This window comes from Notamacropus eugenii, chromosome 3 (genome assembly GCF_028372415.1).
Source record: "Notamacropus eugenii isolate mMacEug1 chromosome 3, mMacEug1.pri_v2, whole genome shotgun sequence".
NCBI lineage: Eukaryota > Metazoa > Chordata > Mammalia > Diprotodontia > Macropodidae > Notamacropus > Notamacropus eugenii.
This window is the reverse complement of record NC_092874.1, coordinates 30,555,961-30,582,218: the sequence shown is the minus strand read 5'-3', so window position 1 is coordinate 30,582,218 and position 26,258 is coordinate 30,555,961. Positions and strand designations below refer to the sequence as shown.

The following is a 26,258-nucleotide window of genomic DNA, read 5'->3' as shown; positions in this document are numbered from 1 at the left end:
CTATCTATTACGCCACCCACGTGCTTCTTAGAAAAGCTTAAATCATGTAATATAACCTGCTTTGAACATGGATCACCATTGAGGCCTAGAAATAAACCAGGTTACACTTGGCAAACTCATCAAAACTTCCAATAACCCCTTTTCCCCTGAAACAAAACCAAAACTTTCTAACATGACTCATCTTCTACTCATGCAAAATGATCTCATGCCATAGAATATCACGATTTCTGGTGAATCAAATTCCTAAGTCCAGTAGAGGGCAATAGAGAAAGATGTCCGTGTGCTCTAAGGTTACAACTTTGAAACAAGAGAAGGCATTTAAGGTATCATCACTGAGAGGTACAATGGAAAAAGGGGGTGAGCTATTCATCTAGGAGCAAGGGCACATAGGTGGTACAGTGGATAGAATGCTGGACCTGGAGTCAGGAAGACTTGAGTTCAAATCCAGCATCAGACACTTACTAGCTGTGTGACCCAGGGCAAGTCACTTAACTGCCATTCGCCTCAGTTTCCTCATCGGTAAGATGGGGATAATAATAGCACCTCTCCCCCTGGGGTGTTGTGAGGACCAAATGAGATAATGATGCAAAGTGATTAGCACAGTGCCTGGTATATAATAAGTGATATATTAATGTTAGCTATATTATTATCTAGAGAGAATGAGAGATGACAGACTTTAACATTTCATCAGTACCTACATAACATTAAAGGTGCAGAGGAAGACCTTCCCCCTCCTGTAGCATGTAATAACTGTTGTTTATTATTTTAGGTATACCTCCTGTGCAGGACTATTTATAGGAGAACATGGGCAAGGGTCACACTGTATGAGATTGCAGATAACTAGAAAGAAACTCAGAAATCATCTATTCCAAAGCCCTCATTTTATAGATGAGGAAACTGAGGCCTAGAGAGGCCCTTAGGCAGGTAATTTAGTAGCAGGGCCTCAGCCTTGGACCCACTGCCCATTCCATGGCACCAGCATGAATTCTATGTGCACTTTTTTGGAGGAGTTCCCATGTCACAGATTCATGGAGTTACTGAAGTCAGTACTTTGAACATTTGCACATATGTGGTTTCCCTTGTTAAAACGTAAACTCCTTGAGGGAAGAAATTTTCTTGTTTCTGTCTTTGCAGCCCCCGTGGTGGGCATAATGCCTAGCACACAACAGGCACTTAATAAATGCTTGCTGATTCATGACTTGAAAGAGATACACATAAACTGTCTATTTAGAAGTTTTGTTGATGATGTTTGTGCTACACAGTTAAATCTTGATATACCCCCCTCCACTTGCATAAAAAACACCATTAAACAAAACCAACTAATATAATTACCAGCATATGAAACATTCTTAATCTCTGGTCTTTCTACTCTCTGCTAAGAGGAGGAAAAGGGGGCTTACCTCTTCTTTGGTACCAAGGTTGCTCATTCATTACATTTAATCTGAGTTTAGCTGCTGAAAACTGTTAAGCAAAAACATCAGATACAGTGACTACACTTGACAATATGATTTATTTTTAGTGAACTCATGTTGGTTTCTAGTGATCCCTGCTTTCTTCTGTGTTTTGGGGTTGCTGGTGGTGAATCAGCCACAGGTGCAGATGGCTGAATTTCATAGCACTGGGACTCAGGGTACAGCCTCTCTTCCCTGTTCTATAGCCAGAAATATGGTCTTATACCTGGTTCTTTACTGGGACTGACTTTTTGATAGGGAAAGTTGGATCCTCAGTTCTCACTTTCATTGGCTCATCATCTTCAGCTCAGCTTCCTGTGGACAGTTCCTAATTATGGCAAGGCTATCTTTGGCTCTAGTCTAGGGTTTTCTCAAAGGCTGAGGGTGTATAAAAAGGTACTCAGTGTACAAATATGAGTTAGGTAGGGAATATGTTTATTCTCACTCAGAAAAAGAAATGCTAATCATAAAGCACCATGGTGTGTATTACAGAATGATTAGAAGAAAGTTCAATAATTTGTCACTCCTTGTACAATCCACTGGGAAGTTAGTATTCAAGTCTCATTGCGACATAAATAGTTTTTATGAGGTTGCTAAATAGTATATATTTTACCTCTACTGAGCATAGTCCAATCCAGAACCAATCAAAATTTTCCTTCTGGTGACCTTTCTCTCTCTGATGCTGACTCCTTCCTCCCACCCAATCCACTTCCACTGTTGCTGCAATCACAGTTGATTTGGATGTTTCTGTCGTGAGTACTCTTGCTCTCACTGCTATGGCACTGCAGACCTACTGAAAGACAAACTAACAGAAGGAGGCAAAAGCAGCCCCTGGCTCAGGTTTGTCTGGTGAATTCCCCCAGCCCTGGATGATGGCAGGATGATGAGACCTCCATGACCTTAGGATAAGGATGCCTCTATCCATTCTTCAATGGCATCACATCCTATTGTCAGGTAAACCTCTGTCAAAGAGAGACCCACGAACCAGGAGCCTCTTTTATCCAATGTAGCACCCCACATCTTCTGCTGCTATGGGGCTGCAGTCTAAGGAACTATTCAGAGTCTATCAAATCATTCTAAAGCACAAAAATGGTCTTTTCACTACTAGACTACCCCATGGTTGGTGGTAAGTAGAAAATTCATCATTCCAAAGGCCTGATCACCCAAAGTCACCTTTTTTTTTTGTTTAATACTCCCTGGTTATTTAGAGGGGAACATGCTCACTGAAATGATCTCTGTAAGTTCATTCAGCCTTAATATATTTATATGAGGTTTTTTTAACTTCTTTGCTTATGTGTTCCACATTTTAAACTTTAAAGATGCTTTTTACTGTGGTATATAATTTTTAAATATACAAAATGGCATTAAATTAATGAGCTAGATATTCTTTGTGTACTTTTGACCAGTCAAGAAGAAATTCAGGAGTTTTTGATCATCTCCTCTCTTTATTTCTGCATATGGAAAATCTCATTAAAAAAATGATAAAGTGTTCCATTGATTGGAGCCACATGTTTTATCCCAGGCATATATATGAAGCACACAGTGACCCTCAAAGCAATTTTGAGGGAAATTGCAAGTAACATTATGCAACAATTACATGTCTTTTCTGATATTGATCTGTTTCAATGATTACTCCGCTATCCGAATGATGTCATTCTGCTGAAGCTCCTCTGGCTATTTTGTTTTAGTGCTGCAAATGTGTTAAAAATTTAAATCTCAGCTTGAAATTTTATTTATGCTGAGATCAACTTTCTGGATCTGCTCATTTCAACAATGCCTTCAGGGGTGGCACTTCTGGGAACACTGCCAGCGTGAGCTGGTCAGCAGGAACTGTTTCAGTGTAATTTATAAACTATAAGAAAGAGAGCTGGTTGACCTACAAGGACCAACTGTGCAGGAATTAAGGATAACTACAAGGATGATTATTCACAGCTTGCCCGTGTTCTTCGGGTGGGGTGGGAAATAAAACAAATCCTTCAGTGTTTTAAAAACTGAGGGAACCTATAGGCATCTAGTTTCTTTCCTTCATGCTCTATGAAGCATTAAAAATGTCTCAGGAATCTCAAGACACTCATTACCCTGCAGAATTTTATTTACAGTCTCTAAAAGGATGCTTAAGAGAAGGGCATTATAAATGGTTTTCAAATCCAAAAGAGTGACATGATTGAATAGGGGTCCTTGTTCTCTATGGCTAATATGTGTAGCAGGAGCTGTAAAAATGTATCCTTCTTGACTCCCCCTTGTCATCCTTATGTAGTAGAAAGGAGTTTAGGGGAGCTCAAGAACTAGAATTAGGGGTATACAGGGGCTCCTTTGAGCCCCCTGACCCAGAAGTGGGAGGCATGCTGAGGCAGACAGGAAATGCTGCAGTACAGAGACTAGCTGATTATGTAATTTACTCTGTCCTTGGGAAGTGAGAATAGTTTGGAAAATGAGAAGAATGGTGCGAGGCTGGAGGCTGGCAGAAGGTGGAGCACACCGGAGAAACCCAGAGTGGGGGCCCTTGCTTGGCACTGCTGGATGCAGGGAGGCTAGGTATCCCTGGTCCAGATTCTGAAGGAATCTCCTCGTACATTTGGGATGGACTTCTAAGGGAAGGTATATTGGGACCTGGCTCGCTGGGTGATGATTGGTCAAGAGCTGTAGAAGACAACAGGAGAGTGAGGATGTGTTGGCTATGGGAGGAACCACAACTGGAAAACCGGATGAGGCTTGACCATGAGTTGGAGCTGTACTACGTGGCCTCCCTAGGGGCAACATTTCTGATGGGAGCCCTATCCAGTGAATCTGGTCACAGATCTGCATTGCTATTTTGTATGGTAGCTTGCCAAATGTGTTGGTTTTGATTCAGGAAGCTTAGGTTCAAATCCCAACTCTGCTACTTCTTACCCATTTGACCTAGGGAAAATTAATTTCCCCCTCCCCCCCCCTTTTTTTCTTCTATTCTGGAAAGACTGTAAGTATAGTCCTGGAAACAGATTCACTTTCTGAGGACCAGTCTAGTTAAGTACAGAGAGGCACATAACCAGTAGTATGGAGGCTTGGTGATGAATTATCTCTCTAGTTATGGCGACCCATGAAGTAAAGAATACAAAATGAAAAACAACCTTGCGTATATCCATTCTGTTTCTACAACAAACATGGGAGTGGTGGGAAAAGAGGCTTAAGGATAATTGAAGTTTTAAATCACTTACAAACATTAACTAGGCTACTGGTATTCTAAATTTGAGCTCCTTGTAGAGTGGTCACTGAGGGGATAGACCACTGGAGGAATGGAAGCACATCTCTTTTGATATCCTTACTATCAGTGAAATGAAATAACAAATGGAAGTTCTAGTTAAATGGAAGAATGACTCATAGGTTCTCCTTGAAGAGACAAGCATAGAAATTTGTGGAGTTGGTTTTAACATACCAAAGGCAAAAACAAACATGAAACTATGAACCATTTGATTATCTTGTATCACATAGAGCCCGACATAAAAATTTGCAAAGACTGCCATATACATAATTGAAGCTTATGACCAAATGTCTGTTGCAGAGGCTGAAAGGGTACTATGTAGCCCATGTAAAACTCTGGGGGTCCTTATTATAGTTACCACTCTCACTGGCAAGGCAGGTCCCCCCAGAATAAGGCTTAGCTACATTTTACCTTCAGGGTTCTAGGAATACCTCCTAGGGTTAGGGTTATTTTTCTATTGCCTCTGTTTCAAGCCCCATTCTGGTGTGGTTCCCCCAATATTATTAGCCAGTTAATATCTCTTCCCTATCATTATACCATTTGGTTAGCATTTCAGTATCACTTAATCAATTAACATCAATTAGCTTTTAGCTATTTTCTTAGGAAATCTAGAACGAATAGAAGCATAAACCATTCCCCTGGTATCTTGGGACACTCTCCTCTATTCTTCTTCAGTCCCTGGGGAGAGAGGGCTTAAACTTAAAGCATTTTCCACAAAGTATTCACCACCCACTTTGCAGCACAGCTGATGGACACTCCTTTCTCCGTTCCCTGTGATCCAGTGGAGTAAGTGGTTCCTCAGAGCCCCACTCCTTATTAAGCTTGACTGCTCAAGAGTTATGACATGGTTTTCTTTTACTTGACCTCTGGTGGCTCATCCTACTAACTTTTTGAAGCTCGCAAGATCACAGGCTAGTCTGTTCTATCCCTAACACTCTTTCACTTAAACCAGAAATGAATATATACAAATGGGATAGAAGCTACTGCTGGGCCATGTGCTCATGGCTTTACATCAATCATCTAGGAAGAGAAAGCCACTAGCACAACCTCTCTCCTACCCCAGGCTTATAGCAGCAGTCTTTGCTTCCTCATTTGAAAGTAGCCAGACAGGAAAGAAAAGAGAGAAACCCTTGGTTCAGACAATGCCAAAGTGAATGTATGCTGGGAAACAATCAAAAAGTCTTTCCTTCCCACTAAAACAGGAGGAAAGCAGGCTGCATTGCTCTGAGGAGAAGAATATGGTGGTTTTAGTGACCCCCCAAGGTTTTCCCTGAAATAGGACCCATATTTTTCATATTGATATTTCTTGAATGAGTTCCTCTAGCTCCTAGAAATGGAACTCCACAGTTAACAAAACATTAACATGACAGGTCACCCAGAGAACAACAGAAAAGCACAGGATGAGAGGGAATACATTACCAAAAAAAACTGTGAAGTAGCATGAAGGCCTTCATCAGAGATAACGAGGCTGGAAGATGGGCTGGTCACGTAACAAGAACAAGGGAGCCAAATAACCAAGGGCCTGCATCCTTCACTGGTATCCATCTGACATCAGGAGAACTGTGAGCACGTCCCTAGCATGTTAGGTGACAACCTATGTACAGTTCATTTTCTTTCTACAGTTACTGACAAATTTTAATCGCTATTTTTGGTCCATGCTTTTTCATTATTCATTTTTTTAAGGAATGAAAATCCATCTTCTCTCCTTTCCACTTCCCCTCACTCCCCACCTTCCCTCATTGAAAAAGAAAAAGAAAATCCTTATAACATGTACTGATGTAGAATTTACAGGAGAAATGAGAGTTAGACAGCATGAGATGCCACAGAAACTACGGAGAATTCATGTAAATGCACCTTTTCATTCTCTGAGTTTTGTAAACTGCGTGCTCCCAAAGAGAGTTGATAACTCACTGAAGGGTAGGAAAAGGAAAGCTTCCAGATGGTCTAGGTGAGGGCAATGAGTCAGAGAAGGGAGGAATGCTCTCAGGCTGACCTTAGCCTTTCTGGTTGCCTGAGTCTCTCACTTGAGTGACAAACACTAGATGAGGGTCACATTTCAAGGCACTGTCACTTGGCTACAGACATCTGTCCTCCTTGTGTTAAACTCTGACTAGTCCCCCCAGCTCTAAAAAGCTCTTGCTGACCTCTGGCTTCTTAGATGCCTCCCCAGTGACCGGGAACACACGGTTCCCATCATCTTCCAAGGCCATTTCCATCCCACCATCAGCTTAGGTCCATTTTCCCTTCCCAAGCACCCAAGCAAGTAACGTTCTGGGCAGGACTGTTCTAATTAGAAAGTTGGCAATATCCAGGACAAAAGAGCAGAATTCAGAAGTGAGAACCAAGCCTTCCACTGTCCCTGCTAAAACACAAGTTGCTGAATTCCGAGGACAAAGTTTTCTTTGATAACATGATACTTAGTTCTAACCATTCTCTTTTATAGATCCAAGGTAACTTGATACTTCTCATTTCATGGAACCCAAGATAAACAGCATGATGAATTGTCTCTAATGGGGGCCTTGGACATTCTGAGAGTGACAATCACATTACATTTAAAAAAAAAAGTTGAATTGATGCCTTTTGTTTTTTGGTCACAGCTAGGTAGGGTAACAAAGTACTGGGCCTGGAACCAGGAAGAGTTCAAATTCAGTCTGAGACACTTACTAGCTTTGTGACTCAGGGCAAGTCACAGCTTCTGTCTCAGTTTCCTTGTCTGTAAAATGGGGACGAGTACCTATTTCTCAGGTAGGGGGCTCAAATGAGACATTTTTGTAAAGTGCTTTGCAAACCTTAATGCATCGTATAACTGTTTGCTATTATTATCATCAACAATAATAATTCCACCCTGGAATTGAACCCTGCTTTGTAACAAAGAAAAACAGTTAAGTGATGGGGTCAGTGGAAGCAGTTGAAGGATTCTCAGTTCTGTACTATCGTTTCTGCAGGCTCCCTCTTATTTTTACTCCTTTTTTCCCCTTCCATTCCCTAATCCTTATTGCTTTTGTGGGTGCAATCATTTGGATATTGCATACTTTGTATTCAATGCATTATAGCGTTGATTAGTATTTGACTTTTTTACATTATAATTAATTTTACATTAATTTAAAATTAACTCCGAAGAAAAAAACCAGAATCTCGTGTAATATTTAAGTAGTTTTTTGAACCCTGTTCATTTCAATGCTGACATTTCTAGCATTGCTAACACACCCAAATACTGTAGTGTTTAAGGAAATTTATGTTGTTGCTCAGCATTTAAAGAAATAATTTTCCTTTGGTCTTTATTCTAAGATTGTCACAAAGCTGATACATTAATACCTGAAGCCCAAAACAGAAATGCAGCACTAACCAATTAAAATTAAGATTAGTTCATAGACTGCAAGTCACATGAACATTACAGCATTTCGAGAAATTGTTACTGGAAAATTTTTTTTCTTTTTTTGGTGTTCTTTGGGTAAGAGGGAATGCAACCTTTTTTTTAAAGCTAGGTTTGATGTTTTGATGATTTACTTCTACGAAATTATTACTCGAATTGTGAAGCTGTTAGAAAAAAAATCAGAGTATTGGATATGATTGGATCGTTTTAAAGCACTTCTGTTTATGTACGCCTGAGTCATCATTTTCCTTTTTTTATGCTCTTTCTTCCAGTTGAAGTATGTTGTTAAGCCTATGCAACTTAAGAATTCTACTTGGGCCACCAGATGGAATCACATATTTTTTCATTCTACTTAATGGGCCATCTTGGCTAGATGGCTTTCGTTATGAATTGTCTGTTTTTCATGTTATATAGGTTACACTCATTATGTATAACTGTAACATTTTCCCCCTCAAAGATTTATCTATGACTGGGGGTGGGGGGGAGACAAAAGCCAAAATTTCTTCCTCTGTTGGGACTGGCCCAGGAAGGGACTCTAAGAGGGCAACAGACCTTAAGAAGGTAGCTCTGTGGGAACACTTTTTGCCTACTGCATAGGGGTGGGACAGCTAGATAGTGGTGTAGCACATAGTGCTGAGCCTGGAGTTCAAATCCAGTTTCAGACACTTAATAGCCGTGTGACTGTGGTCAAGTCACATAATCCTGTTTGCTTCAGTTTCCTCATTTGTAAAATGAGCTGGAGAGGAAAATGGCAAACCACTTCAATATCTGCCAAGAAAATCCCAAATGGCATCATGAAAAATCAGACACAAGTGAACAACAAACACGCAGAAGAGGGAAATGGGACTTTATGCAGGGTGGTGGTTCTCCTGTTCGTAATTATCTGATGGTTTCCTTCTTTCTCCAGCACTGCTTTCTCTCTCATTCCCACTCCCTGACTTTGTTCTCTCTCTCTCTTCCTTCTCAGTGAAATGCTGATAAAAGGAGATGAGAGAAAAATGCCACTAAAGCAGTGTGGGAACCTTGAAAAGGGCAATGTCCAAAGTTTACTTCATCATAGTCTAGTTAGGGAGGATGATGGGTGCTCTTTGTGACTCATTTCCATCACCAATGCTTGATGATTTGAACTGATGTGATTAAGCAGGGTTGAAAGAGAAGTAGAGAATTATTCAACCTGTTCTAGGCAGCCAAAATTAAGCATGCTGATGCCTGCAAATATAGTCAGGTCCTCTAGGAAACTCTAACTAAATAGCCTAGGAACTTCAGCAGTGTCCTAGGGAGAGTCATCCAGGAACTGATAAGACGGGTGACTGAAACTGAATGCACATGCCAAGTAAGATATGACTAATCACGTACTATTCTGCAGGGTCGATTCAAAAATACCGGCTGGCAATAATCCTGCACACTGAGACACTCCTGGAGTGGAGGGCCTGTGCGTTGTCACCTTTGCAGACATGATATCTTACTCACAGAAGAAAGTTCAATAAATATTGAATAAATTAATGAAGGAATGCTTGCACCAAGGAAGACCTGCCTACACATGGCTTAAAATTTTTGGTGGTCACGCAAGGATGAACACTGTCACTGAATTCTGCTATGCAGGCAGCACTACTGATGCATTCATAGGCAAAAAAGGGGAGATTCAAACTAAAAAATGATAGTGGGCTTTTTGGAATAAGAGTAGATCAAGTCCAGAACCAATATGGTATTAGGCTCCAAATTAGACTGAAGTTTTATAGGGTCACTGTCTCCTAATTTCTATGTGGTCTTCTCACACACACCACAGATATAATATCTAGTTTCCTGACCATTTTAACATAATCCAGGAGTTATACTGAATGGCAGAGTACCCGATCGTGTGTGGTATGTATGTGCATATGTATGCCTGTGAAGCAAATACTCATGTGGCTATAAAGGGGCAGGGGTCTTTGCGTGAAGAACTCATGTTGACGGTCAGTCTAGGAAGCAGAATGATTAAACAAGGTCAAAGAAAACTGCAGCCAAAAGTCGAAGGAAGTGCACCATGGAGAAACTGTTGGCTGGAGGTACATTTGTCATCCCCTGCCTGCATATACACATAATAATCACCATCAGGAACATCTTTCAATGGCGATGGTATTAGATGTATTAACCTAATTATTATAGTTAGTTCAACAGACCACACATATTAACGTATAGAACTACCATTTTATATTTGGAACATTTCTACCACTTTCAGGAAAAAACTGAAGTCTTTATCTGAAGACCCCTCATCTGATTAAACAATTTTCTTAAAATGCCTCCCAGACATTCTTTGTTTAATCTTGCCTTTCTCTACCCAACCTTTTTCTTGGAAATGTCTTTGTATGGAGGTTTTTTTTCTCATGTGGTAGAAAGCTCTTCCAACTTGTCATTTGTCAGGAAAAACTACTTCCTGTCACATGGCCCAAGGGTACTTGAGCAGGTTGTCAAGGTCTAAAAAGGGAGTCATAACCTATCCTTTTGCGCTCATTGTGTGTAGGATGGTCATCCCAGCATGAAGACTGCTGGACCTTTATTTTCAAATCCTAAGATAATTTTATGGCCGCAGAGGTGTAGGTTTGTATGGAAATGGACCCTAAAGATCTTGCTTCAGCCATTTGGAGAATTTTTTATTCTGGTTTAAAATGAGTCACGAAATCCAAAAGTTCATTCAAAGGACAGGCTGATTCTGGATACTCACCATAAATGATCTCCATAAGCTTGGAGGATACCTTTGGACAGCTGGTCTGAATAAAATCCATCTAGCCCTTCACAGACTCTGTAAGACAAAAACTGAAAACCTGGTAAAAGTCATCCAACAGATATCTGAATAGCTACTGTAGCAAGACTAGAAATCAGTTCGGAATTAGGCTAGACCCCTGAGTGGCCGCACTATTTTCAGGGCTGTGATGATCTAAATCCTTAATTCTGGAATCTCATGCATTCTCAACTGTTCATGATGCGGCAGTGTGAGCAAGGAACACAAGCTAGCCCTTCTCCCAGGCAACAAGGCCTTGGGGGGCGGGTGGCAAACTGTCCTAGGACCACCTCGGACTCTGAGGACCCGAGCTCCAAGCTGGGCTAGCGCAGTTTGTAAGTAACAGTCTCTCTGGCTCAGTTTCCTCCTGAGGAAACCGCAGGGGTTGGCCGAGGTGACCTGCGAAGTCCATCCCAGTGGGAAGTCCACACTCTTAGAATTCCAGCCTCCTACCAATATTGTATGGCAGGATTGGCATTCTGGCCGGGAGTCGGGAAGACCCAGTGATGGGGTGCCACGGGGGCCGGCTCTGGGAGGCTCTGAAAGGTCGCTTTGAAGGCAGGATTCCACATACTGGCAACAGTAACCAGCAGCCCGGGCCAGCCTTTCCTCCCTCTCTGCCCTGAACCGAACAGCTGGCAATGCCCCCTTTCCCGGGGGAGCCCCGGCTCCTGGACCACCCAGGGCTTAGCGTGAGGAGGCAGAGCACAGGCCACAGGAACAGGGTGTCAGTGAAAGGTAAAGGCCCGGCGGCAGGAAAGCACCACGAGGGCAGCCCGACCCCCCTCCCCAGGAGAAAGGAGCGGGCTGGTAGGTGGGGAGAGGTCAGGAGGGGAGCAGGGGAGAGAGGGAGCCAGAAACCTGGGCTGGGGCCGCAGGGGAGGAGGGGGAGGGGCGGAGGAGGGCGGGCGGGGCTGTGCGCGCTCGGGTCACGTGCCGCGCTGCCGTCCCGCCCTCCCCCTCCCTCCCCTCCCCTCCCCTCTCCTCCCCTCGGTGCCTGCTCCCTCCCCTCCCCGCGCTCGGCTCCCTGCGCTCGGCTCCTCGGCCGCCGGCGCTCGCTCGCTCTCCTCCCTCCCTCTCTGTCCTCTCTCCTCTCTCCCCTCCGCGCTGCGCAGCCTTGCAGGAAGCCGGCGCCGCCGCCGCCGCCTTTGTGGCCCGGTCCCCGGCGCGGGCGGCCCCCGGAGCTCCCTCCCTGCCCGCCGGTCTCGGTCCCGGGGCGCCCGCCCGGCCCATGAAGGGCGCCCGCAGCCGCCGGCGCCGCCGCCTCCTCCTGCTCGGGCCCGGGGGGACGCAGGACTGAAGCGGCCGGGGCGGGCCGCCAGGGCGCCATGGAGGTGAATGCGGGTAAGAGCCGGGGTCGCGGGCGCGGGGCTCCCCCACCCTTTCTCCTTTCCCCTCCCCCAGCGGCGCGGCCAGGCCCGGCCCCCCCTCACATGGACCGGCCGCGCGAGCCACGTGCGCGCTGTGTTTACGTTCGGCGGCGCGCGGCCGCGGGTTGGCCCGGGGAGCCCGTGACGCGGCATTACATAATGGGGGCCCTGGCGGCGGCGGCGGGCGGGGACACGTGAGGCCGCCGGGCTCCCTGACCCACATTCCCCGGGGCCGCAGGGACACGTGGGGGCGGGGCCGCGGCCGGCCGGGGGCGGGGCGATGGCAGCCCCGCCCCTTGGGACGTTCCGAGGATGACGCGGCCCCCTCCCTCTCCCCGCGGGTCGGCTGGCCCACTGCGGAGGCTGCGCGCGGGGCTGGGGGGGGGGGGGGGGGCGCGTGGGCCGAGCCGGGGGCGTGTGCGGGAGTGCACGTGAGGGAGACCGCAGTGCGCAGGCCGCCACCCCGCTGCCCGGAGCGAGGCTCTCGGGGCAGTTGGGCCGGAGCCTGCGCTCGGGGGAGGGGAAGGAAGGGAGGCGGCGGGCACTGGCTGAGCTCCCGACCGCCCCGTGCCTCAGTTTCCCCATCTGTAAAGGAGGGGTGTGGCCCCGCCGGACTCCGGATGGGCGTGGTACACGAGGTGACCGCTGACCCCGGGAAACCTGTAAAAGGTGACGGGATCGGGGCTTCTGCGCCGGTGCCTCTGAACTGGCCCCCCCCACCCCCAGGGGATCGGAGGGACTGTGGGAGTGCAAAGGGGAAAGAAATGCCAGAGAGATCGGAGAGAGGCATGGAATCCGAAGGGCGGGCCTTGAACCCGGGGCAGCTCCCCCGAGCCCTCTGTGGGACCGCGCCCCTGGTGGCACGGCACGTGGGAGGGGGCTCGACCCACCCTTGCCCACTTGTCCGTAGCTCGTCAAAGTGATGGAGACGCTGCTTGCTTCCCCTTTGATTCTCACAAAGTCATTCCGTTAATCAGCCTTGTATAAGCGCCCTCTAAGTGCCAGGCACTGCCTTCGTTAAGCCCTTAAGTAGTTCACAGTGTAGACACAACAGGCACGTATGTGCAAGCAAAGTGTGTGCAGGGAAAGTGCTGGAGTCCAGAGGCGTTGGGAAGTGTTTCCCATAAAGCGGGATCGTGGTTGGGACTGAAAGGAAGCTGGGGAGGTCAGTGGGTGGAGCAGAGGAGGGAGAGTGCCCCAGAGAGAACCAGAGCCACCAGGGATGGAGCGCCACGAGGCTGGTGTTGCCAGATGGAAGAGGATGTGGCGTGGAGTGAGGTGTAAGGAAGACGGGAAGGGGTTTGGAGGGGACTCCTGGAGATATAGGGAGCCACCTTGGTGGCTGGAGAGGGGAGAGCCTTGAAGCAGGCGTCTCCTCCCAGCAGCCATTGCAGCAGTCCAGGTGGGCAGTGATGAGAGTTCGTAAGTGGGGGGTGGCAGTGTCAGAGGGGACTACACAGAGGAGTGTATTCGATTGCAGAGGTGAAGTTGAGGGACCTTGGCATCGAATTGGACAGAGAAAGGGGTTGAGAGATAGTGAGGAATCTAGGGTGACCCCTATGTTGTGAGCCTGAGGACTGGGAGGATGGTGGTGCCCCCTGCAGAGATAGCTAAGGGGGGAGCAAGGGGAAGGTGTAGGAGGAAAGATAATGAATTTAATTTTGGACACATTGAGTTTAAGATGTCTATTGAACATCCAGTTTGAGATGTCTGAAACGCAGCAGGAGATTACTGGAGGTCAGCAGAGAGAAAGGTAGATTTGAGAATCATAATCCTAGACATGATAATTAAATCCGTGGGAGCTTCTGAGATCACCCAGTGATTAATATAGAGGGAGAAGAGAAGAGAGTCTAGGACAGACCCTGTGGGATGACTGTGGTGAGGGTGGGAATCCAGCAGAAGAGGCCGACTGCATTTAGGGCTCGGCTTTGACCAGCAGCTCAGTGCTTTGACCAGTTGACAAGCACCAACAGAAATAAATTGGTTAGAGTCCTCTTCATTTTATTACGTAAAGTGTGACAGTTTTTAAAAAAATTCATTTCCCATTATTTCTTGTCAGCAGCCTATCTACTTGAGTCAGGTCCTTTTAGTTACGTAGTGTGTCTGGTTTTAGTCTTCTTTGAAGATAATTTTTATATTTGTGCTCCCACAGTGGTCTGATTATATACACAGTTGATTTGGCAATGATGCCTCCGAGTGTACTAGTCATTTCTTGTCTGGGTGACTCTTAAATTTGTTAAAAAAAATTTTAATGTTGATGCTTTTCTAATGCATGGCAATTCTCTTCTTGAAGAAAGGAATAGATAACCAGCCTAGTTCAGTGATTCATTGGTGTAGGGAACTCCTTGGTGTGGAAATTCTCCCAATGCAGTTCAGCACCTTATCTAACTGCAGAATTTGAGAGAGTTGCCCAGAGCACTGAGGGGTTGTGACTTGTTAGGGTCCACCAGCTCACATGCGTCACAGGTAGTATCTAAAGCCAGGATTTCCTGGCTTGGAGACCAGCTCTCTGTCCACTAGCCCAGGCAGCCTTCTTGAAGATCTTTATGATCTATGGGTGTGAGGTTTTTGTTAAATTTATGGGCCTTTGACCTCTCAGGTTTGCTCGTCTTTGAACCATGTGGCCTTCTGTTGATGTTACAGAATATTGAAATGGATCTTGATTTCATTTGGAGAACATTAGCTAGTCATCCTTAACATTTCTCTACGGCCTCATCTTGTGCAGTAGGTGTTGGTTTGTGAGGAGGGAGAGAGAAGGGGTTCCAGCCAGTGGAAGCATGCATATTGTCCAGACTGATGGACGTTTGGATTAAATATCTGTGGAGTTATATCTTGGACAGATGCTGTGGAGGGCGATTGAATTGTGTCCAGGATGAATAGGTGGAGGAAAGCATACTTGATTGCCTTTAGGAAATTTTGTGGTGCTTTTATTTTGTCTGAAAGTTCTCCTCTTGTAGGAGGTGTCTCCACTATCAACTCTCTGAAATCCTTATTGGTTACTGTGTTGGCATTCTGCAGTCTTGTTGTCTTTTGCTTTATTGTGATTAGTGTGTAAATTGTTGTCCTAGCTCTGCTTCCTTCACTCTCATCAATTTATGGGCCTTCTCAAGTTTTTCTGCATTCTTTTCATTTTTTTCACTTGTAGATCATATCCCTAACATAGATAACATTCCCATATCACAGTTCAGTCGTTAACCACTTGATAGATGTCTTTTTTTCTCTGTAATCCTTTGTTTTTCCGAAAAGAGCTACTATTTTACTCTTTCCTTAATCTCCTTGGGGTGCATACCTAGTGGTATCACTGGATCCCAGGGCATGTACAGACTTTTTTTTAGTATAATGCCAAATTGTTTCTCAGACTGGACTGTTTCACAGTTCTCACAGCTTTAGGGTGTCTGCCTTTCTAAAGTCCTTAGGATATTTACAGTTTTGATTTTTTGTCAGCTTTGTCAATCGTTCAGTGTGAGGTGAAACTTCATAGCTGTTTTTCATTTGTAATTCTCTTGGTGATTTTGAGCATTCTTTCACATGGTTGTTGATGGCTTGCATTTCTTCTTTTGAAGACAGCTTTTTCATATCTCCTAATGTTTTTGAGGGATGACTCTTGTTCTTTTGTATTTGTATCAGTTCCCTGTATATTTTGTATATCAAACCTATAAGGTCTACCTCTTGTTTACTTAAGAATTTTTCTCCTCTCCAGAGTTGGTCAACGTATCTCCTTCTCTTCTCTTTTTTTTTGGGTGCTGTGACTTTTAATATTTAGGTTATGTATCCCTTTGGAGCTTATTATGATATATGGTGTAAGGTGTTGAACTAAACCTAATTTCTGCCAAAATACTTTTTGTTTTTCTCTTATCAGTTTTTGTCAAAGAGAGAGTCCTTACTCCATTAGTCGGAGTTCTTAGGATTATTCAACACTTGACTACCCTATTCAATTGTTTCATTATCATTTATGTCAACTGTTCCATTCATCAGCTTTTATGATTGTTTTTTTTATATAGTTTAGCTTGAGACCTGATAATGAAAATTGTGCATTAAATAAAAAGTTCCAAGCTTTTTCCTGAAGTAAAAACTCATCTTTTAAACTTTAGTTTTCTTTTAGTGGTGCTGTTTGGATGTGGGTGATGGAACACTGTGGAATTAAAGTGGTATGTTATACAAAGGGCAGTGGAAAGGCGCATGGGGGGCACAAGCAGAATATGTTATATCGTCCCTGAAGTACCAAGTAACAGGAGAAGCAGCGTTCCAAGATAGTACTAGAGAGATTCTTACTAGGAGAGGACATGGCCCCATCACCAAGTGCAGGTGAAGGATGGCTTAACTCATTTCAATTCTCTGCAGTGTCAAAGACTAAGAGGAGCAGATCCCAGGATGCTGGGTGTATCCACCGTGGAGCATGTATGGCAGAATGTGTATGGGATGAGAGGGCCTGTGTGGGTCTTGGTGTGCACCATTGGAAGAAGTGGCCACATGAGGGAAGTCACAAATCCATCCAGAGTATCTTTTTAATTGCAAATGAGCATTGAGTAGGATTGTCAAGGACATAATTTTACCGTAGGAGAAAGCATAATTCAAAAGAGAATTTTTGTTGCAGATACTATTTGCCATTGTGTTGCAGCATTTTTTTTTTAAACTGGAGACATTGAATGACTGAAACATTAAATAAAGAAATGTTATAGAAACAAACAGTGAGCTAGACTTAGGGATGAGGAAACCTTATCAGATGTGATCAGTCAATCAGCAGAATTGGATTGGAGGCGAGATGGAGTGAGAATAGAAAGCAGGGACTGAGGTTCTGCCTCCAGGACACAGAGTTCCTTATAGTAATGAAATCATAGCGATGTAGCAAGTGGAAGGCTACTGTGACCTACTATGCTAAAGCTTTTGTCTTTTCTCAAATATGGTCCTTGGGGCAGTCTCAGGCCCCATCTTTCAGAAATGGAAGATGAAAGCAATTCTGTTTATAATTACCAACTTCATTACTGTTCAACCTTGGTGCCAGAAGTTTTAGCAGCCTTTTACATATAACCAGAAACTAGATGAAAATCTGTGGAAAAATTCAAATTGGCCAATAAAAATATAGTATGCTTGCATTCCAGAATTTTGGTCTTTCTCCTGAATTAGCAACACTAATTAAAAAACATGCTCCTTAACTTTTAATCATTTGTATTATAAAGAAAAAAACATGATACTTTAAATGTGGTTGAAGTTTTACTTTTATGATTTTGTTTTCTTTGAGTTTTGTAGTGAATAATAGTAAAGTTTTAGTAAATAATAATAATGAGTGGTAATGATTTGAGTGAAGAGAAAGTGTGTCCATGAATAAAAATTGAATATTTACTTTTGGCCTTAAGGTAGTAGGGAAAACTCCTTAGATTTGGAATTAGAGTACTTCTATTTGAATCACAGTTCTTTACTGTCCTTCTGTGGTCTCTCTGGATCTCAGTTTCCTCGATTGTAAAACACCCTCCTGTAAATTTAGGAGGTTATGACTGCCTCTCTGAAAGTTGGAGGTAAGCCAGAGCCTTGGGCCTGGCCCAGTGGCTGGGTCTCTTGCAGGTAGAAGACTAGCTAATGAGGCATTGACCGGGCTCCTTTTTTCTGTAGAGATGTCAGGATGGTTCATCTAGGCCTAGACTTGGCTCAGTTCTTCAACACGATTTTCCTCTTTGGTTCAGTTTATCAAATGTATCAATCCAGCTAGGGAACAAAATGAAAGACGTGTCTTTAGACTTAATTTAGCAGGGAGTTAAGATACAAACACACTAGCAATAGTAGCTCAAGGAAGCATGTGAAAAGTGCTAAGACCGAAGTGGTCACTGCGCTGGCAGATCCAAGGAGACTTCCTGGAGGAGATGCTGCCTCAGCTGAGCTTTGAAGGAAGGGAAGGATCGCCACAGGAAGACATTTCGGGGAATAGGTATAGGATGTGGGAATGGGGGATGGAATGTGGAATATAAGGAGGATAGTAATAGGATATAAGGTGAAGTGGTAGGTTCACAGACTTGGAGTCAGGAAGACCTGAGCTCATATTTCACCTCAGCCATTAGCTGTGTGACCTGGGCAAATCACTTTTCCTCTTTCTGCCTCTGTTTCCTTATCTGTATATATGTCATGACCTCACAGGTCCCTCCCTTCTTTAAATCTGTGATCTGACAATCCTCTAACGTTGAAGTCACATCATGGAGTCTATAACTTGTTTGGTAGCCTCGGTGGAGCTGTGACCTCCGATTTCCATCTGTCCTGGGGGTCATGCCATTGGGAGTGTTGAGAAAGGGGATGGAGGGGCTTGAAGAGGTAACTGCTTGGATGTGTGGGTGACTTTTGGCAGGTAGTGGTACCAACAATAGAAAGTGGGAAGTGAGAAGCAAGGGTAGGTGTTTTTTTGTTTTTTTTTTGGAGTAAAATGAGCCTGTTTTTAACATGCTGAATTTGAGAAAGTAGGACAGCAGGCAGTTGAAATAGGAGATTTTAGAGAGATTTTGTCAATCTGGAGAATTGGGAGTCATCTGCTTAGAGGCCATAATTGAAACTATGGGTGTGTACGGAGTTGTCAAAAGATCTCGCTCTTGCGTAGAGAGAGAAGAGAAGAGGCCTGTCTGCCCTTGTGCGATGCCATACTGAGGTGAAAGGAAGAAGGGGGTTTAGCGTAGGAGGCCGAGGAGTGAACAAGTAGAAGTCAAATGACCAGGTCTCCTTGTTTCCAGTTTCCCTTCTCTCCAATCTTCCTTATATACAGATGCCAAAATAATCTTAAAATGCAGATTTGATTCATATCCCTTCCCTATACAAAAGTTTACATGTTGCCTTTATAATAAAACAAAATATCCTCAGCTCAGTCTGTGAAGCCCCCTGAAATTTTCAGGCTGTCACCCACCTTTCCAGTTTTCTCATATCTCCTTCACTCTCTCATCACTTAAATTAGTTTATTAGCTGTTTATACATTACCTCTGCACCTTTTCCCAGGTGGTTGGTTGGTGGGTCTCTCCTGTTTGGGATATACTCATGCTTTTCCAGGCTGCTTTAGATACCAGGTGTTAATCTCCTTGAAATTACTTGATGTTCTTGTCTTTGTATGTATTAAGTCCCTTGAGAAGACATTTCCATGAGTAGGTGCTTAATAGATGCTTCTTGAGTTGGAGAGGATGGTAGTCAGCTGTGTCCAATGGCTTAGCCTGTATAGAAGGACAAAGGCCATTTTAAGAGGTCATTGGTGACCAAATGGTGAAGATCAAAGGTAGATTTCAGTTTTTTTTCCACTTAGGATACCTCAATATTTCTAGGCATAGGAGAAGAAATCAGTTGATAGAGAGAAATTGAAATTGAGAGAGGGCAGGATTGAAATAGTATATTCTCCCAGGAGGGTGTGAGGACCAGGACAGTGGTAGCTTTGGAAGAGGGGCTATTTCATCTTGTGATAGCAGAAGGAAGGAGGAGGAGATTGGACCTTGGAGGTCATTTCTCCAGCTTCTTTATTTTAGGCTTGAGGAAATGGAGGCCCAAGAAAGTTCAAGGACATGACTAAAACAGCTCGTACTTCTAATAGCAGACCCAGGATTTGGACCCAGGTCCTTCTGACTTCACGTGTCACATACTGTGCTGAAAAGTAGAGGGGAGAACACTCATGCTGCATTGCTTCAGGAACTGACTTTTTCATGGACGCTTTCTTCGTACAAAGCACGACTAGCTATCATTCACCCTAGACTGTTTGTGCCATCTTAGAACTTAATGTTTGAACCATTTGGCTTATCGTTCTCGTTAGGAGAGGAAAGAAGTCTTCATGGCAAACAGCTCTTCATAGAAAGGTGGCTGAAATAGTTGACCCTTCTGATAGTTTTCTGCTCTCCTTTTCAAGAGATAACGATTTGATTGCAGGACTGTTGCCAAGGGTGTGCCTCATTTATTTAGCTCCCACAGTCCTTCACAATATAGTTGTTGAACATTTCGATTGACCATATACTTATTTTTAGCACCCAGCAACACTTATTAAATCAGTTTTGTGGAATAATTTCATAAAATTTTGTAGGTACTTTTATAAGTTATCCTTATATACTGTATTAATTTTTAAAAATAAATTCTTATTAAAGTTTTGTTTTTTAAACATTGACACACTTTCCCTGCGTATCTCTCTCCCTTTCCCTTCTGGAGAGCCATCCCATATAAGAAATAGTATTTTTTTTTTTTACAGATGGTAAAAGAAAAGGAAAAAAGTCAGCCTCACCGATTAACATGTCAAAAAATCTGAAAATCTGTGTGATGTGCAACCCTTGTGGACCTGCCATGCACCTCTGCCAGGGAATGGGGGTGGAAGCTCTTCTTGTGAGCCACGCCTCTTTGGAATTTTGCAACATTCACTTTTGTTTTTTTGTTGCTCCTTTCATTTACATTGTTATTGATGTGTATGTTGTTTTATATACAGTATTTCTCATGGTAATTTTTTTACTAGTGGTAATTGCATTTGAGAGGATGATGATTGACTTTAATGTAGAAATAAGTAAAGTTCCATTAAAGAGAAAAAAAAGAAGGAATTAAGTCTTTCCTCTGTTTTCCAAAGATGTTGGGGGACTGTCTCCTGGGAATGGAATGAGCATCCAGGATGTATGGATTATATTCTGAAAAAGGCAATGCCTGTGAGACTTTGCTAAGGATAATTAATGAGGAATAAAGGAAATCGTAATTAACTCAGCATCCAAATGGGTGGGTTGGGGGGGTAGCTTTTTTCTTAATAACCTATTTTTTATTTTTCAAGTAACAAGTAGCCTTTCAGATTGATCTGTCCCTCCAACTGCTTCCCTAATCCCAGACTGATCAAATCTAAAAACCAAAAAACAAACCTGAAAAGCAAATTCTTCTATGTTTGGATACATATATAGTAAAACAAACCCACATGTGAGCTTTGTCTGAAAGTTTGTGTCTCTTTAAGCATTCTCCATTCATCACCTTTCTGACAGGAAGTGAATGCACGTTTTATCTTCATTCTTTTGGAATCACAGTTTACCATTGTGTTGATTAGCATCCTAAAATCTTTCGAAGTTTTTCTCTATAATGTTATCACAGTATAAATTACTCTCATCCTCCTCACCTTTGCTCAGTATCAATTTATAAAGATCTTTCCGGTTTTCTCTGAAATGAAAAATATTTGAGGAAATATGCCTCTAGAGAATTTGGCATGAGATTCAGCTGAGCCATGTCAGCCCCAAAGCATGTCTAGCTGAAATATGAAGAATGGACAGACTCCAGTGGAACGAGGCCTTGTCTTGATGTAACCACCTCTTTTTTTGACTCTACTAGTATAGTGTCTGTTGTACTCTGTCAGGAAGCGGAGTGATACTCAAACATTTTTAAAAGAGCCAGTGAACCTGATAAAAGGTGGGAAGGGACACAACTTGAAAATGGCTAAGGATGGATTCACAAGATATTTCCAAAATTGAACTAACATGTGGAGGGGGCTTTTCCCAAAAAAACAGTGATGGCTAAGTTGTAAGCAACTCCCAACTCATATGCTTTTTCTTCTCTCTAGCATTTTGTTTATATAGTCCAATGCCTTTAAAGCATAAAAAATGCAACTAAGACTACTACTGAAAGTAACTCCCACATGTATGTTAAAGTTATACAAGATGATGAAAAATGTGATTGTTAAGAGAACTTTGTTAGGTGATCTGCCATATGTTATTATCAAATGAGGTGTTGAACAGGAAAACGTTTGCCTAGTTTTTTTGTTTTGGTATATCTGGAAGGTTACAAAGTCCAACAAAAGAATCTCTGTTGATCTCAAGGTTTTTCCAAATTTGCTTACTCCCATAGCTTTCTGAAACACTGCATAGACTCCCTGATGAAAGATATTCACAGTGCGACATTAGTGTAATCTTCCCTACTGGAAATGAAGTAGATGAAAAGCTCACATCCAGACTATCCTATGCATAGGCTTCTGTGTGCTTTTACTAACTACTTAGGACTTAACTAGTCCAGTTCAGCTTTAGGAGCTCCCACAGTGGGAGTTTTCCATATTGGTGAAATTAGAGCTCTTTTGTGTATTTATGTATGTGATCAGAAATATACGAGATCTGATGTGGCATAGGCTGGTTATGGTGACAGAATGAGACCATAGATAGTGCATTATGTTCTAGTACCCCAAAAATGGTATTTTAAGAGAGTGAGAAAGGGAGGGGGAAAGACAGGCCAAGGCAGAGATAGTGGAGTGGTTTGCCATTTCCTTCCCTAGCTCATTTTACAGATGGGGAACCCGAGGCAAAGAGGGTTAAGTGACTTGAGCAGCATCACACAGCTAGTAAATGTCTGAGGCTGGATTTGAACTCAAGTCTTTCTGGCTGCAGGACCAGTGCTCAGTCCACTGCATCCCCTACCTGCTCAAAATAAATTGTAATTTGTCACATTTTCAGTATTTGTTTATTGTAAGATATGAATTTAAGTGTAGAAACGTCTTGTAATGCTGTATATGGGAATTTGACTAAATTCAGTAGATGAAAAGAAAAATCACTGAACTTGTTTCGTCTTATGATTAGTGGAGTTTCTGACTAGTGTTGTATCATTACTTATTCTGATTTTCCTTTCCTTCTAAAATGAAGGGCTTGAACTATCTTTTCTGCTATTTTAGTATTTTATTATTCCCTGTAGGTACTCTGAGAGTGACTAACATTCAGTGTACAACTGCTGCATTGATAAAAATGGCCTGTGATCTGCTGAAACCCCTACTTAACTAGATATACTTTAAGGTTGCTTTGTCCTTTCTGATTCCCTCCCCAAGCTTTCCTCTAGATCAGTGGTGTCAAACTCAAAACAAACTAGCACATATTGACTTAGTTTTAAAATGCGATATTATCATGTTTATTGTATTTTTATTTGTGAAATATTTCCCAGTTATATTTTAATCTGGTTCCAGTAACCCTTGGGAGTATCCTGGGTTGCATCTACTGGCTGGGTGTTTGACATCTCTACCCTTGGCAACCAAACTGTGCTGTGTTTGCTTCACCATTAATATGTGCCAGGCTCTGTACTAGGTGCCTTTTATAATTTTCTTGAGTATTCGATAAAGTATTAAAACACGGGGTTTCATCTACTCCCCAAGGAAGTATTCTTATATCCATTCATTAAATAATTATGGAATATGTACTGTGTTTGAGACCTCGACAAAAACAAAATACCCACTGCCATTTCTTTTAAGAAAGGTGTTACTTTGGTGCCAAAAACCTGTGCATCTTTGCATTCCTTCTCTTTAAATTAGCTACCCTCATTTGAATTGTTATCCTAACTGAATGACCAGGATTTTTGATCACCACATTAAAAAAGGACATTTCTCATGGTATTTGCTGTCTATGAGCAAAACTGAAGGGACGGACTGATGTTCACCCAATCCATGCAGATAGGTTGTTCTTCATCTGATCTGTCTGCAGTCACTAGTAGAGTAACAGGTCAGAGGTTTATTATTTCATTAGATAAAGCAGGTAAAAATAAGTATCCATGAGGAGGGAGATCTTGTAGTGCAGCGGAGAGTTCTGGGCTTGGCATCTGGAAGAAGTAAGTTCAGATCATTTCTCAGACACCAGGTTTGTCACTGTCCTCAGTTTCCCCTTCTGTAAATTGAAGAGGTTGGACCTGAAGCCATCCAAGGTTTCTTTTAGGTCTCTGTTTATGAGTCCTGACTGAGGCCTGCTGTCCTTTAGATTCTTGGTCCTTAAGAAGTAGGACTAGTTTGTGTGTGTGTGTGTGTGTGTGTGTGTGTGTGTGTGTGTGTGTGTGTGTGTGCGCGCGCTTTATATGAATATGTCACATTAATTACTGTTGTATTAGGGAGATTGCCCCTCCTATGAGGAAGTTAGTAAGAACTGCATGTATAAATCAGACCGTGGAATCTTTGGATCTTGGAATGAGGTAGAACAATGAGATTGAGGGGGAAGTGAGTGGTCATGGAATTATTACTGTTACCATCATTATCACCAATTACAGAGTGCTTCTTTAGATTTGTTCTAGATTGATTTTTTTAGCCAAGTGCTAGTAGATGTATAGGATCTGTGCTCTAGAATTCAGTGGTATGGTTCTACTGCGTAAAGGCTGTGGGGATGTGACGTCAAGGTTCTTCTACGGGGTTCATGCTTGTGAAAGCTGTAAGGTAACACATGCTCCAGAACTCTCTGCTCTAACCTTCTCTGATGAGGATCAGTATATTAACAGAGGGATCCACATTGGGAGGAAGAGCAGATTTCCTTGATGACAGTTGTGATATTTCATTCTGAACAGTAGAGTCATTCAGGATTTTAATTACTTTTTTTGAAAACATAAAAGAAAAAAAGCCTTACCTTTGTTGGTCTCCTTTATACACATAAGCCTACATAAAAACAACCAAAGCTTCTCACTGTTGAAATCCACAGCAGCTTTGTTGGGGCTGGGAGCAGAAGGGAGAGAGAACTGTCTTTTAGTCTTAATTTAGCATGTACTTGGAATCACATGTGCATTTTTAATGTTAGGGAGTGGCATCAAAACACATTGTCATGGTTTATGTAAGAGAAGAGTGGGGCACAGAGAGAGAGTTACTTTATTGCCCAGTATTTTATATTTTATCCCAGACTTTTATTAAGGTTCTGCATCAGACCTTGTGCTAGTCACAGGGAGATACAATGACAAATGTGAAATACTCCCTGCTCTCAAGGACTTTGCATCCTAATTAGGGAGACAGCGTGTACACACCGAAGTATATGTAGAATATTAGCAGTGGAGGGAAGCGGCAAAGTCTTTGTGTAGAAGGAGTTGCTTGGGGGGCCCTTTGAAGGAAATGAGGGACTTAAAAATGATTGTGCCCAGCTCCTCATCTCCAAAGCCTCAGGTATTAAAGCAAAAGCAAAATTTTATTGGAAAATTTGAGAAAAAACAAGATGGAACTCTTAGAAAACCAGAACTGCCCCAGCTAACAGTTCTTTCTCCAAGGCCTTTCTGAATTCCTGATCCTTTAGAGTCCCAAAGAAGCAGGTTTTTTCCCCTGCTGTTTTCTTGCTGCTCCCAGCAGGTATTTAAGGTAGGATTCTCTGAGTTGAGTTATCCTCTCCCAAAGCTAACAGTGCTCTGTCTTTGGACCCAGTATTCTCCCCTCCAGAAGGGGCAGATTTAAGAGTGCTCTCTGATCAGCAGTGTCACAGCCCTACTGATAACAGTTCTGCATTGGCGACTATTTGCCTTTGTTAACGCTTTTGCAGACTTGGTCTTCAAAGAGATTTGCAGTTGGAGGAGTTTTCTAGGTTTAGATATGGTGGTGATAATGCTTAAAATAGGATTTACAGTGTACTTGAAAGTTTGCATTGTATGTGATCTCCTTTGATCTTCACTCTAATTCTGAAAGTAGGGGCTGTTATTAGCTTCACTTTACATGTGAGGAAACTGAGGCTGAGCAGTACTAGGTGATGTGCTCAGGCTCACACAGCTAGGAACTGAGGCTGGATTTAAACTTAGGTCTTTCATATTCCCAAGTCCAGCACTGTCTGCACTATGCTGATACTTGGAGACTCAAAATCTTGATGGCCTTCTGCCTCCTGCTACCTGGGAAGGGTGTCCTGTACCAGATGGAATTTGCCCCACTTCTAGGATTGATTGAGCACCTCACTTACTCCCAAGTACTGAGGAATCTTTATTGAGTCCCTGGTTGGGATTTCTCAAAACCCCATCTTTGAAAACATTGCACAGGGGAGCACCTTTGGAGGATTGACTCTGTAACCATGCTTTTCTTGCCCCTTTCAGGAAGTGTGATTGCCTACATCAGCTCCTCGAGCTCAGCCTCCAGCCCTGCATCTTGTCACAGTGAGGGTTCTGAGAGCAGCTTCCAGTCCTCTCCTTCTTCAGTCCCATCCTCCCCCAACAGTTCTGCATCATCAGATTGCAATGGCAATAGTAATGCGGAAGGCACCTCAAAGAGTGACAGGACGGATGGTCCTGTGAAAAGCAGCAAATCCAGTGTCACCGGGATGACTAAGGGTCCCTCCGGGGTGACAAGTAAGTGATTCTCACAGTTGGTTTGGCCTTAACTGTTGCCATGTGCAGCACTCGATCGCCCCTCACCCCTTGC

General features: G+C 43.2%; 1 protein-coding gene across 8 annotated transcripts in view; it reads left to right on the top strand.

Moving 5' to 3' along the window:
• Nucleotides 1-11,333: 11,333 nt before the first annotated feature.
• The window catches only part of NR1D2 (nuclear receptor subfamily 1 group D member 2), a 138,068-nt gene continuing 123,143 nt past the window's right edge, over nucleotides 11,334-26,258 (top strand). For 3 of the 8 annotated variants that reach the window (XR_011976582.1, XM_072651172.1, XM_072651173.1), the window contains exons 1-2: nucleotides 11,377-11,558; nucleotides 25,934-26,185. Coding sequence is in view for 7 of the 8 variants with exons in the window: in XM_072651172.1 (XP_072507273.1) it covers nucleotides 11,462-11,558; nucleotides 25,934-26,185 (349 nt within the window). In the remaining variant the exon portion in view is untranslated. Of the gene's footprint in view, nucleotides 11,559-11,814; nucleotides 12,165-12,687; nucleotides 12,860-25,933; nucleotides 26,186-26,258 lie in introns of those variants that run through there. The other 5 variants (XM_072651169.1, XM_072651174.1, XM_072651171.1 and 2 more) reach the window with 5 other exon arrangements.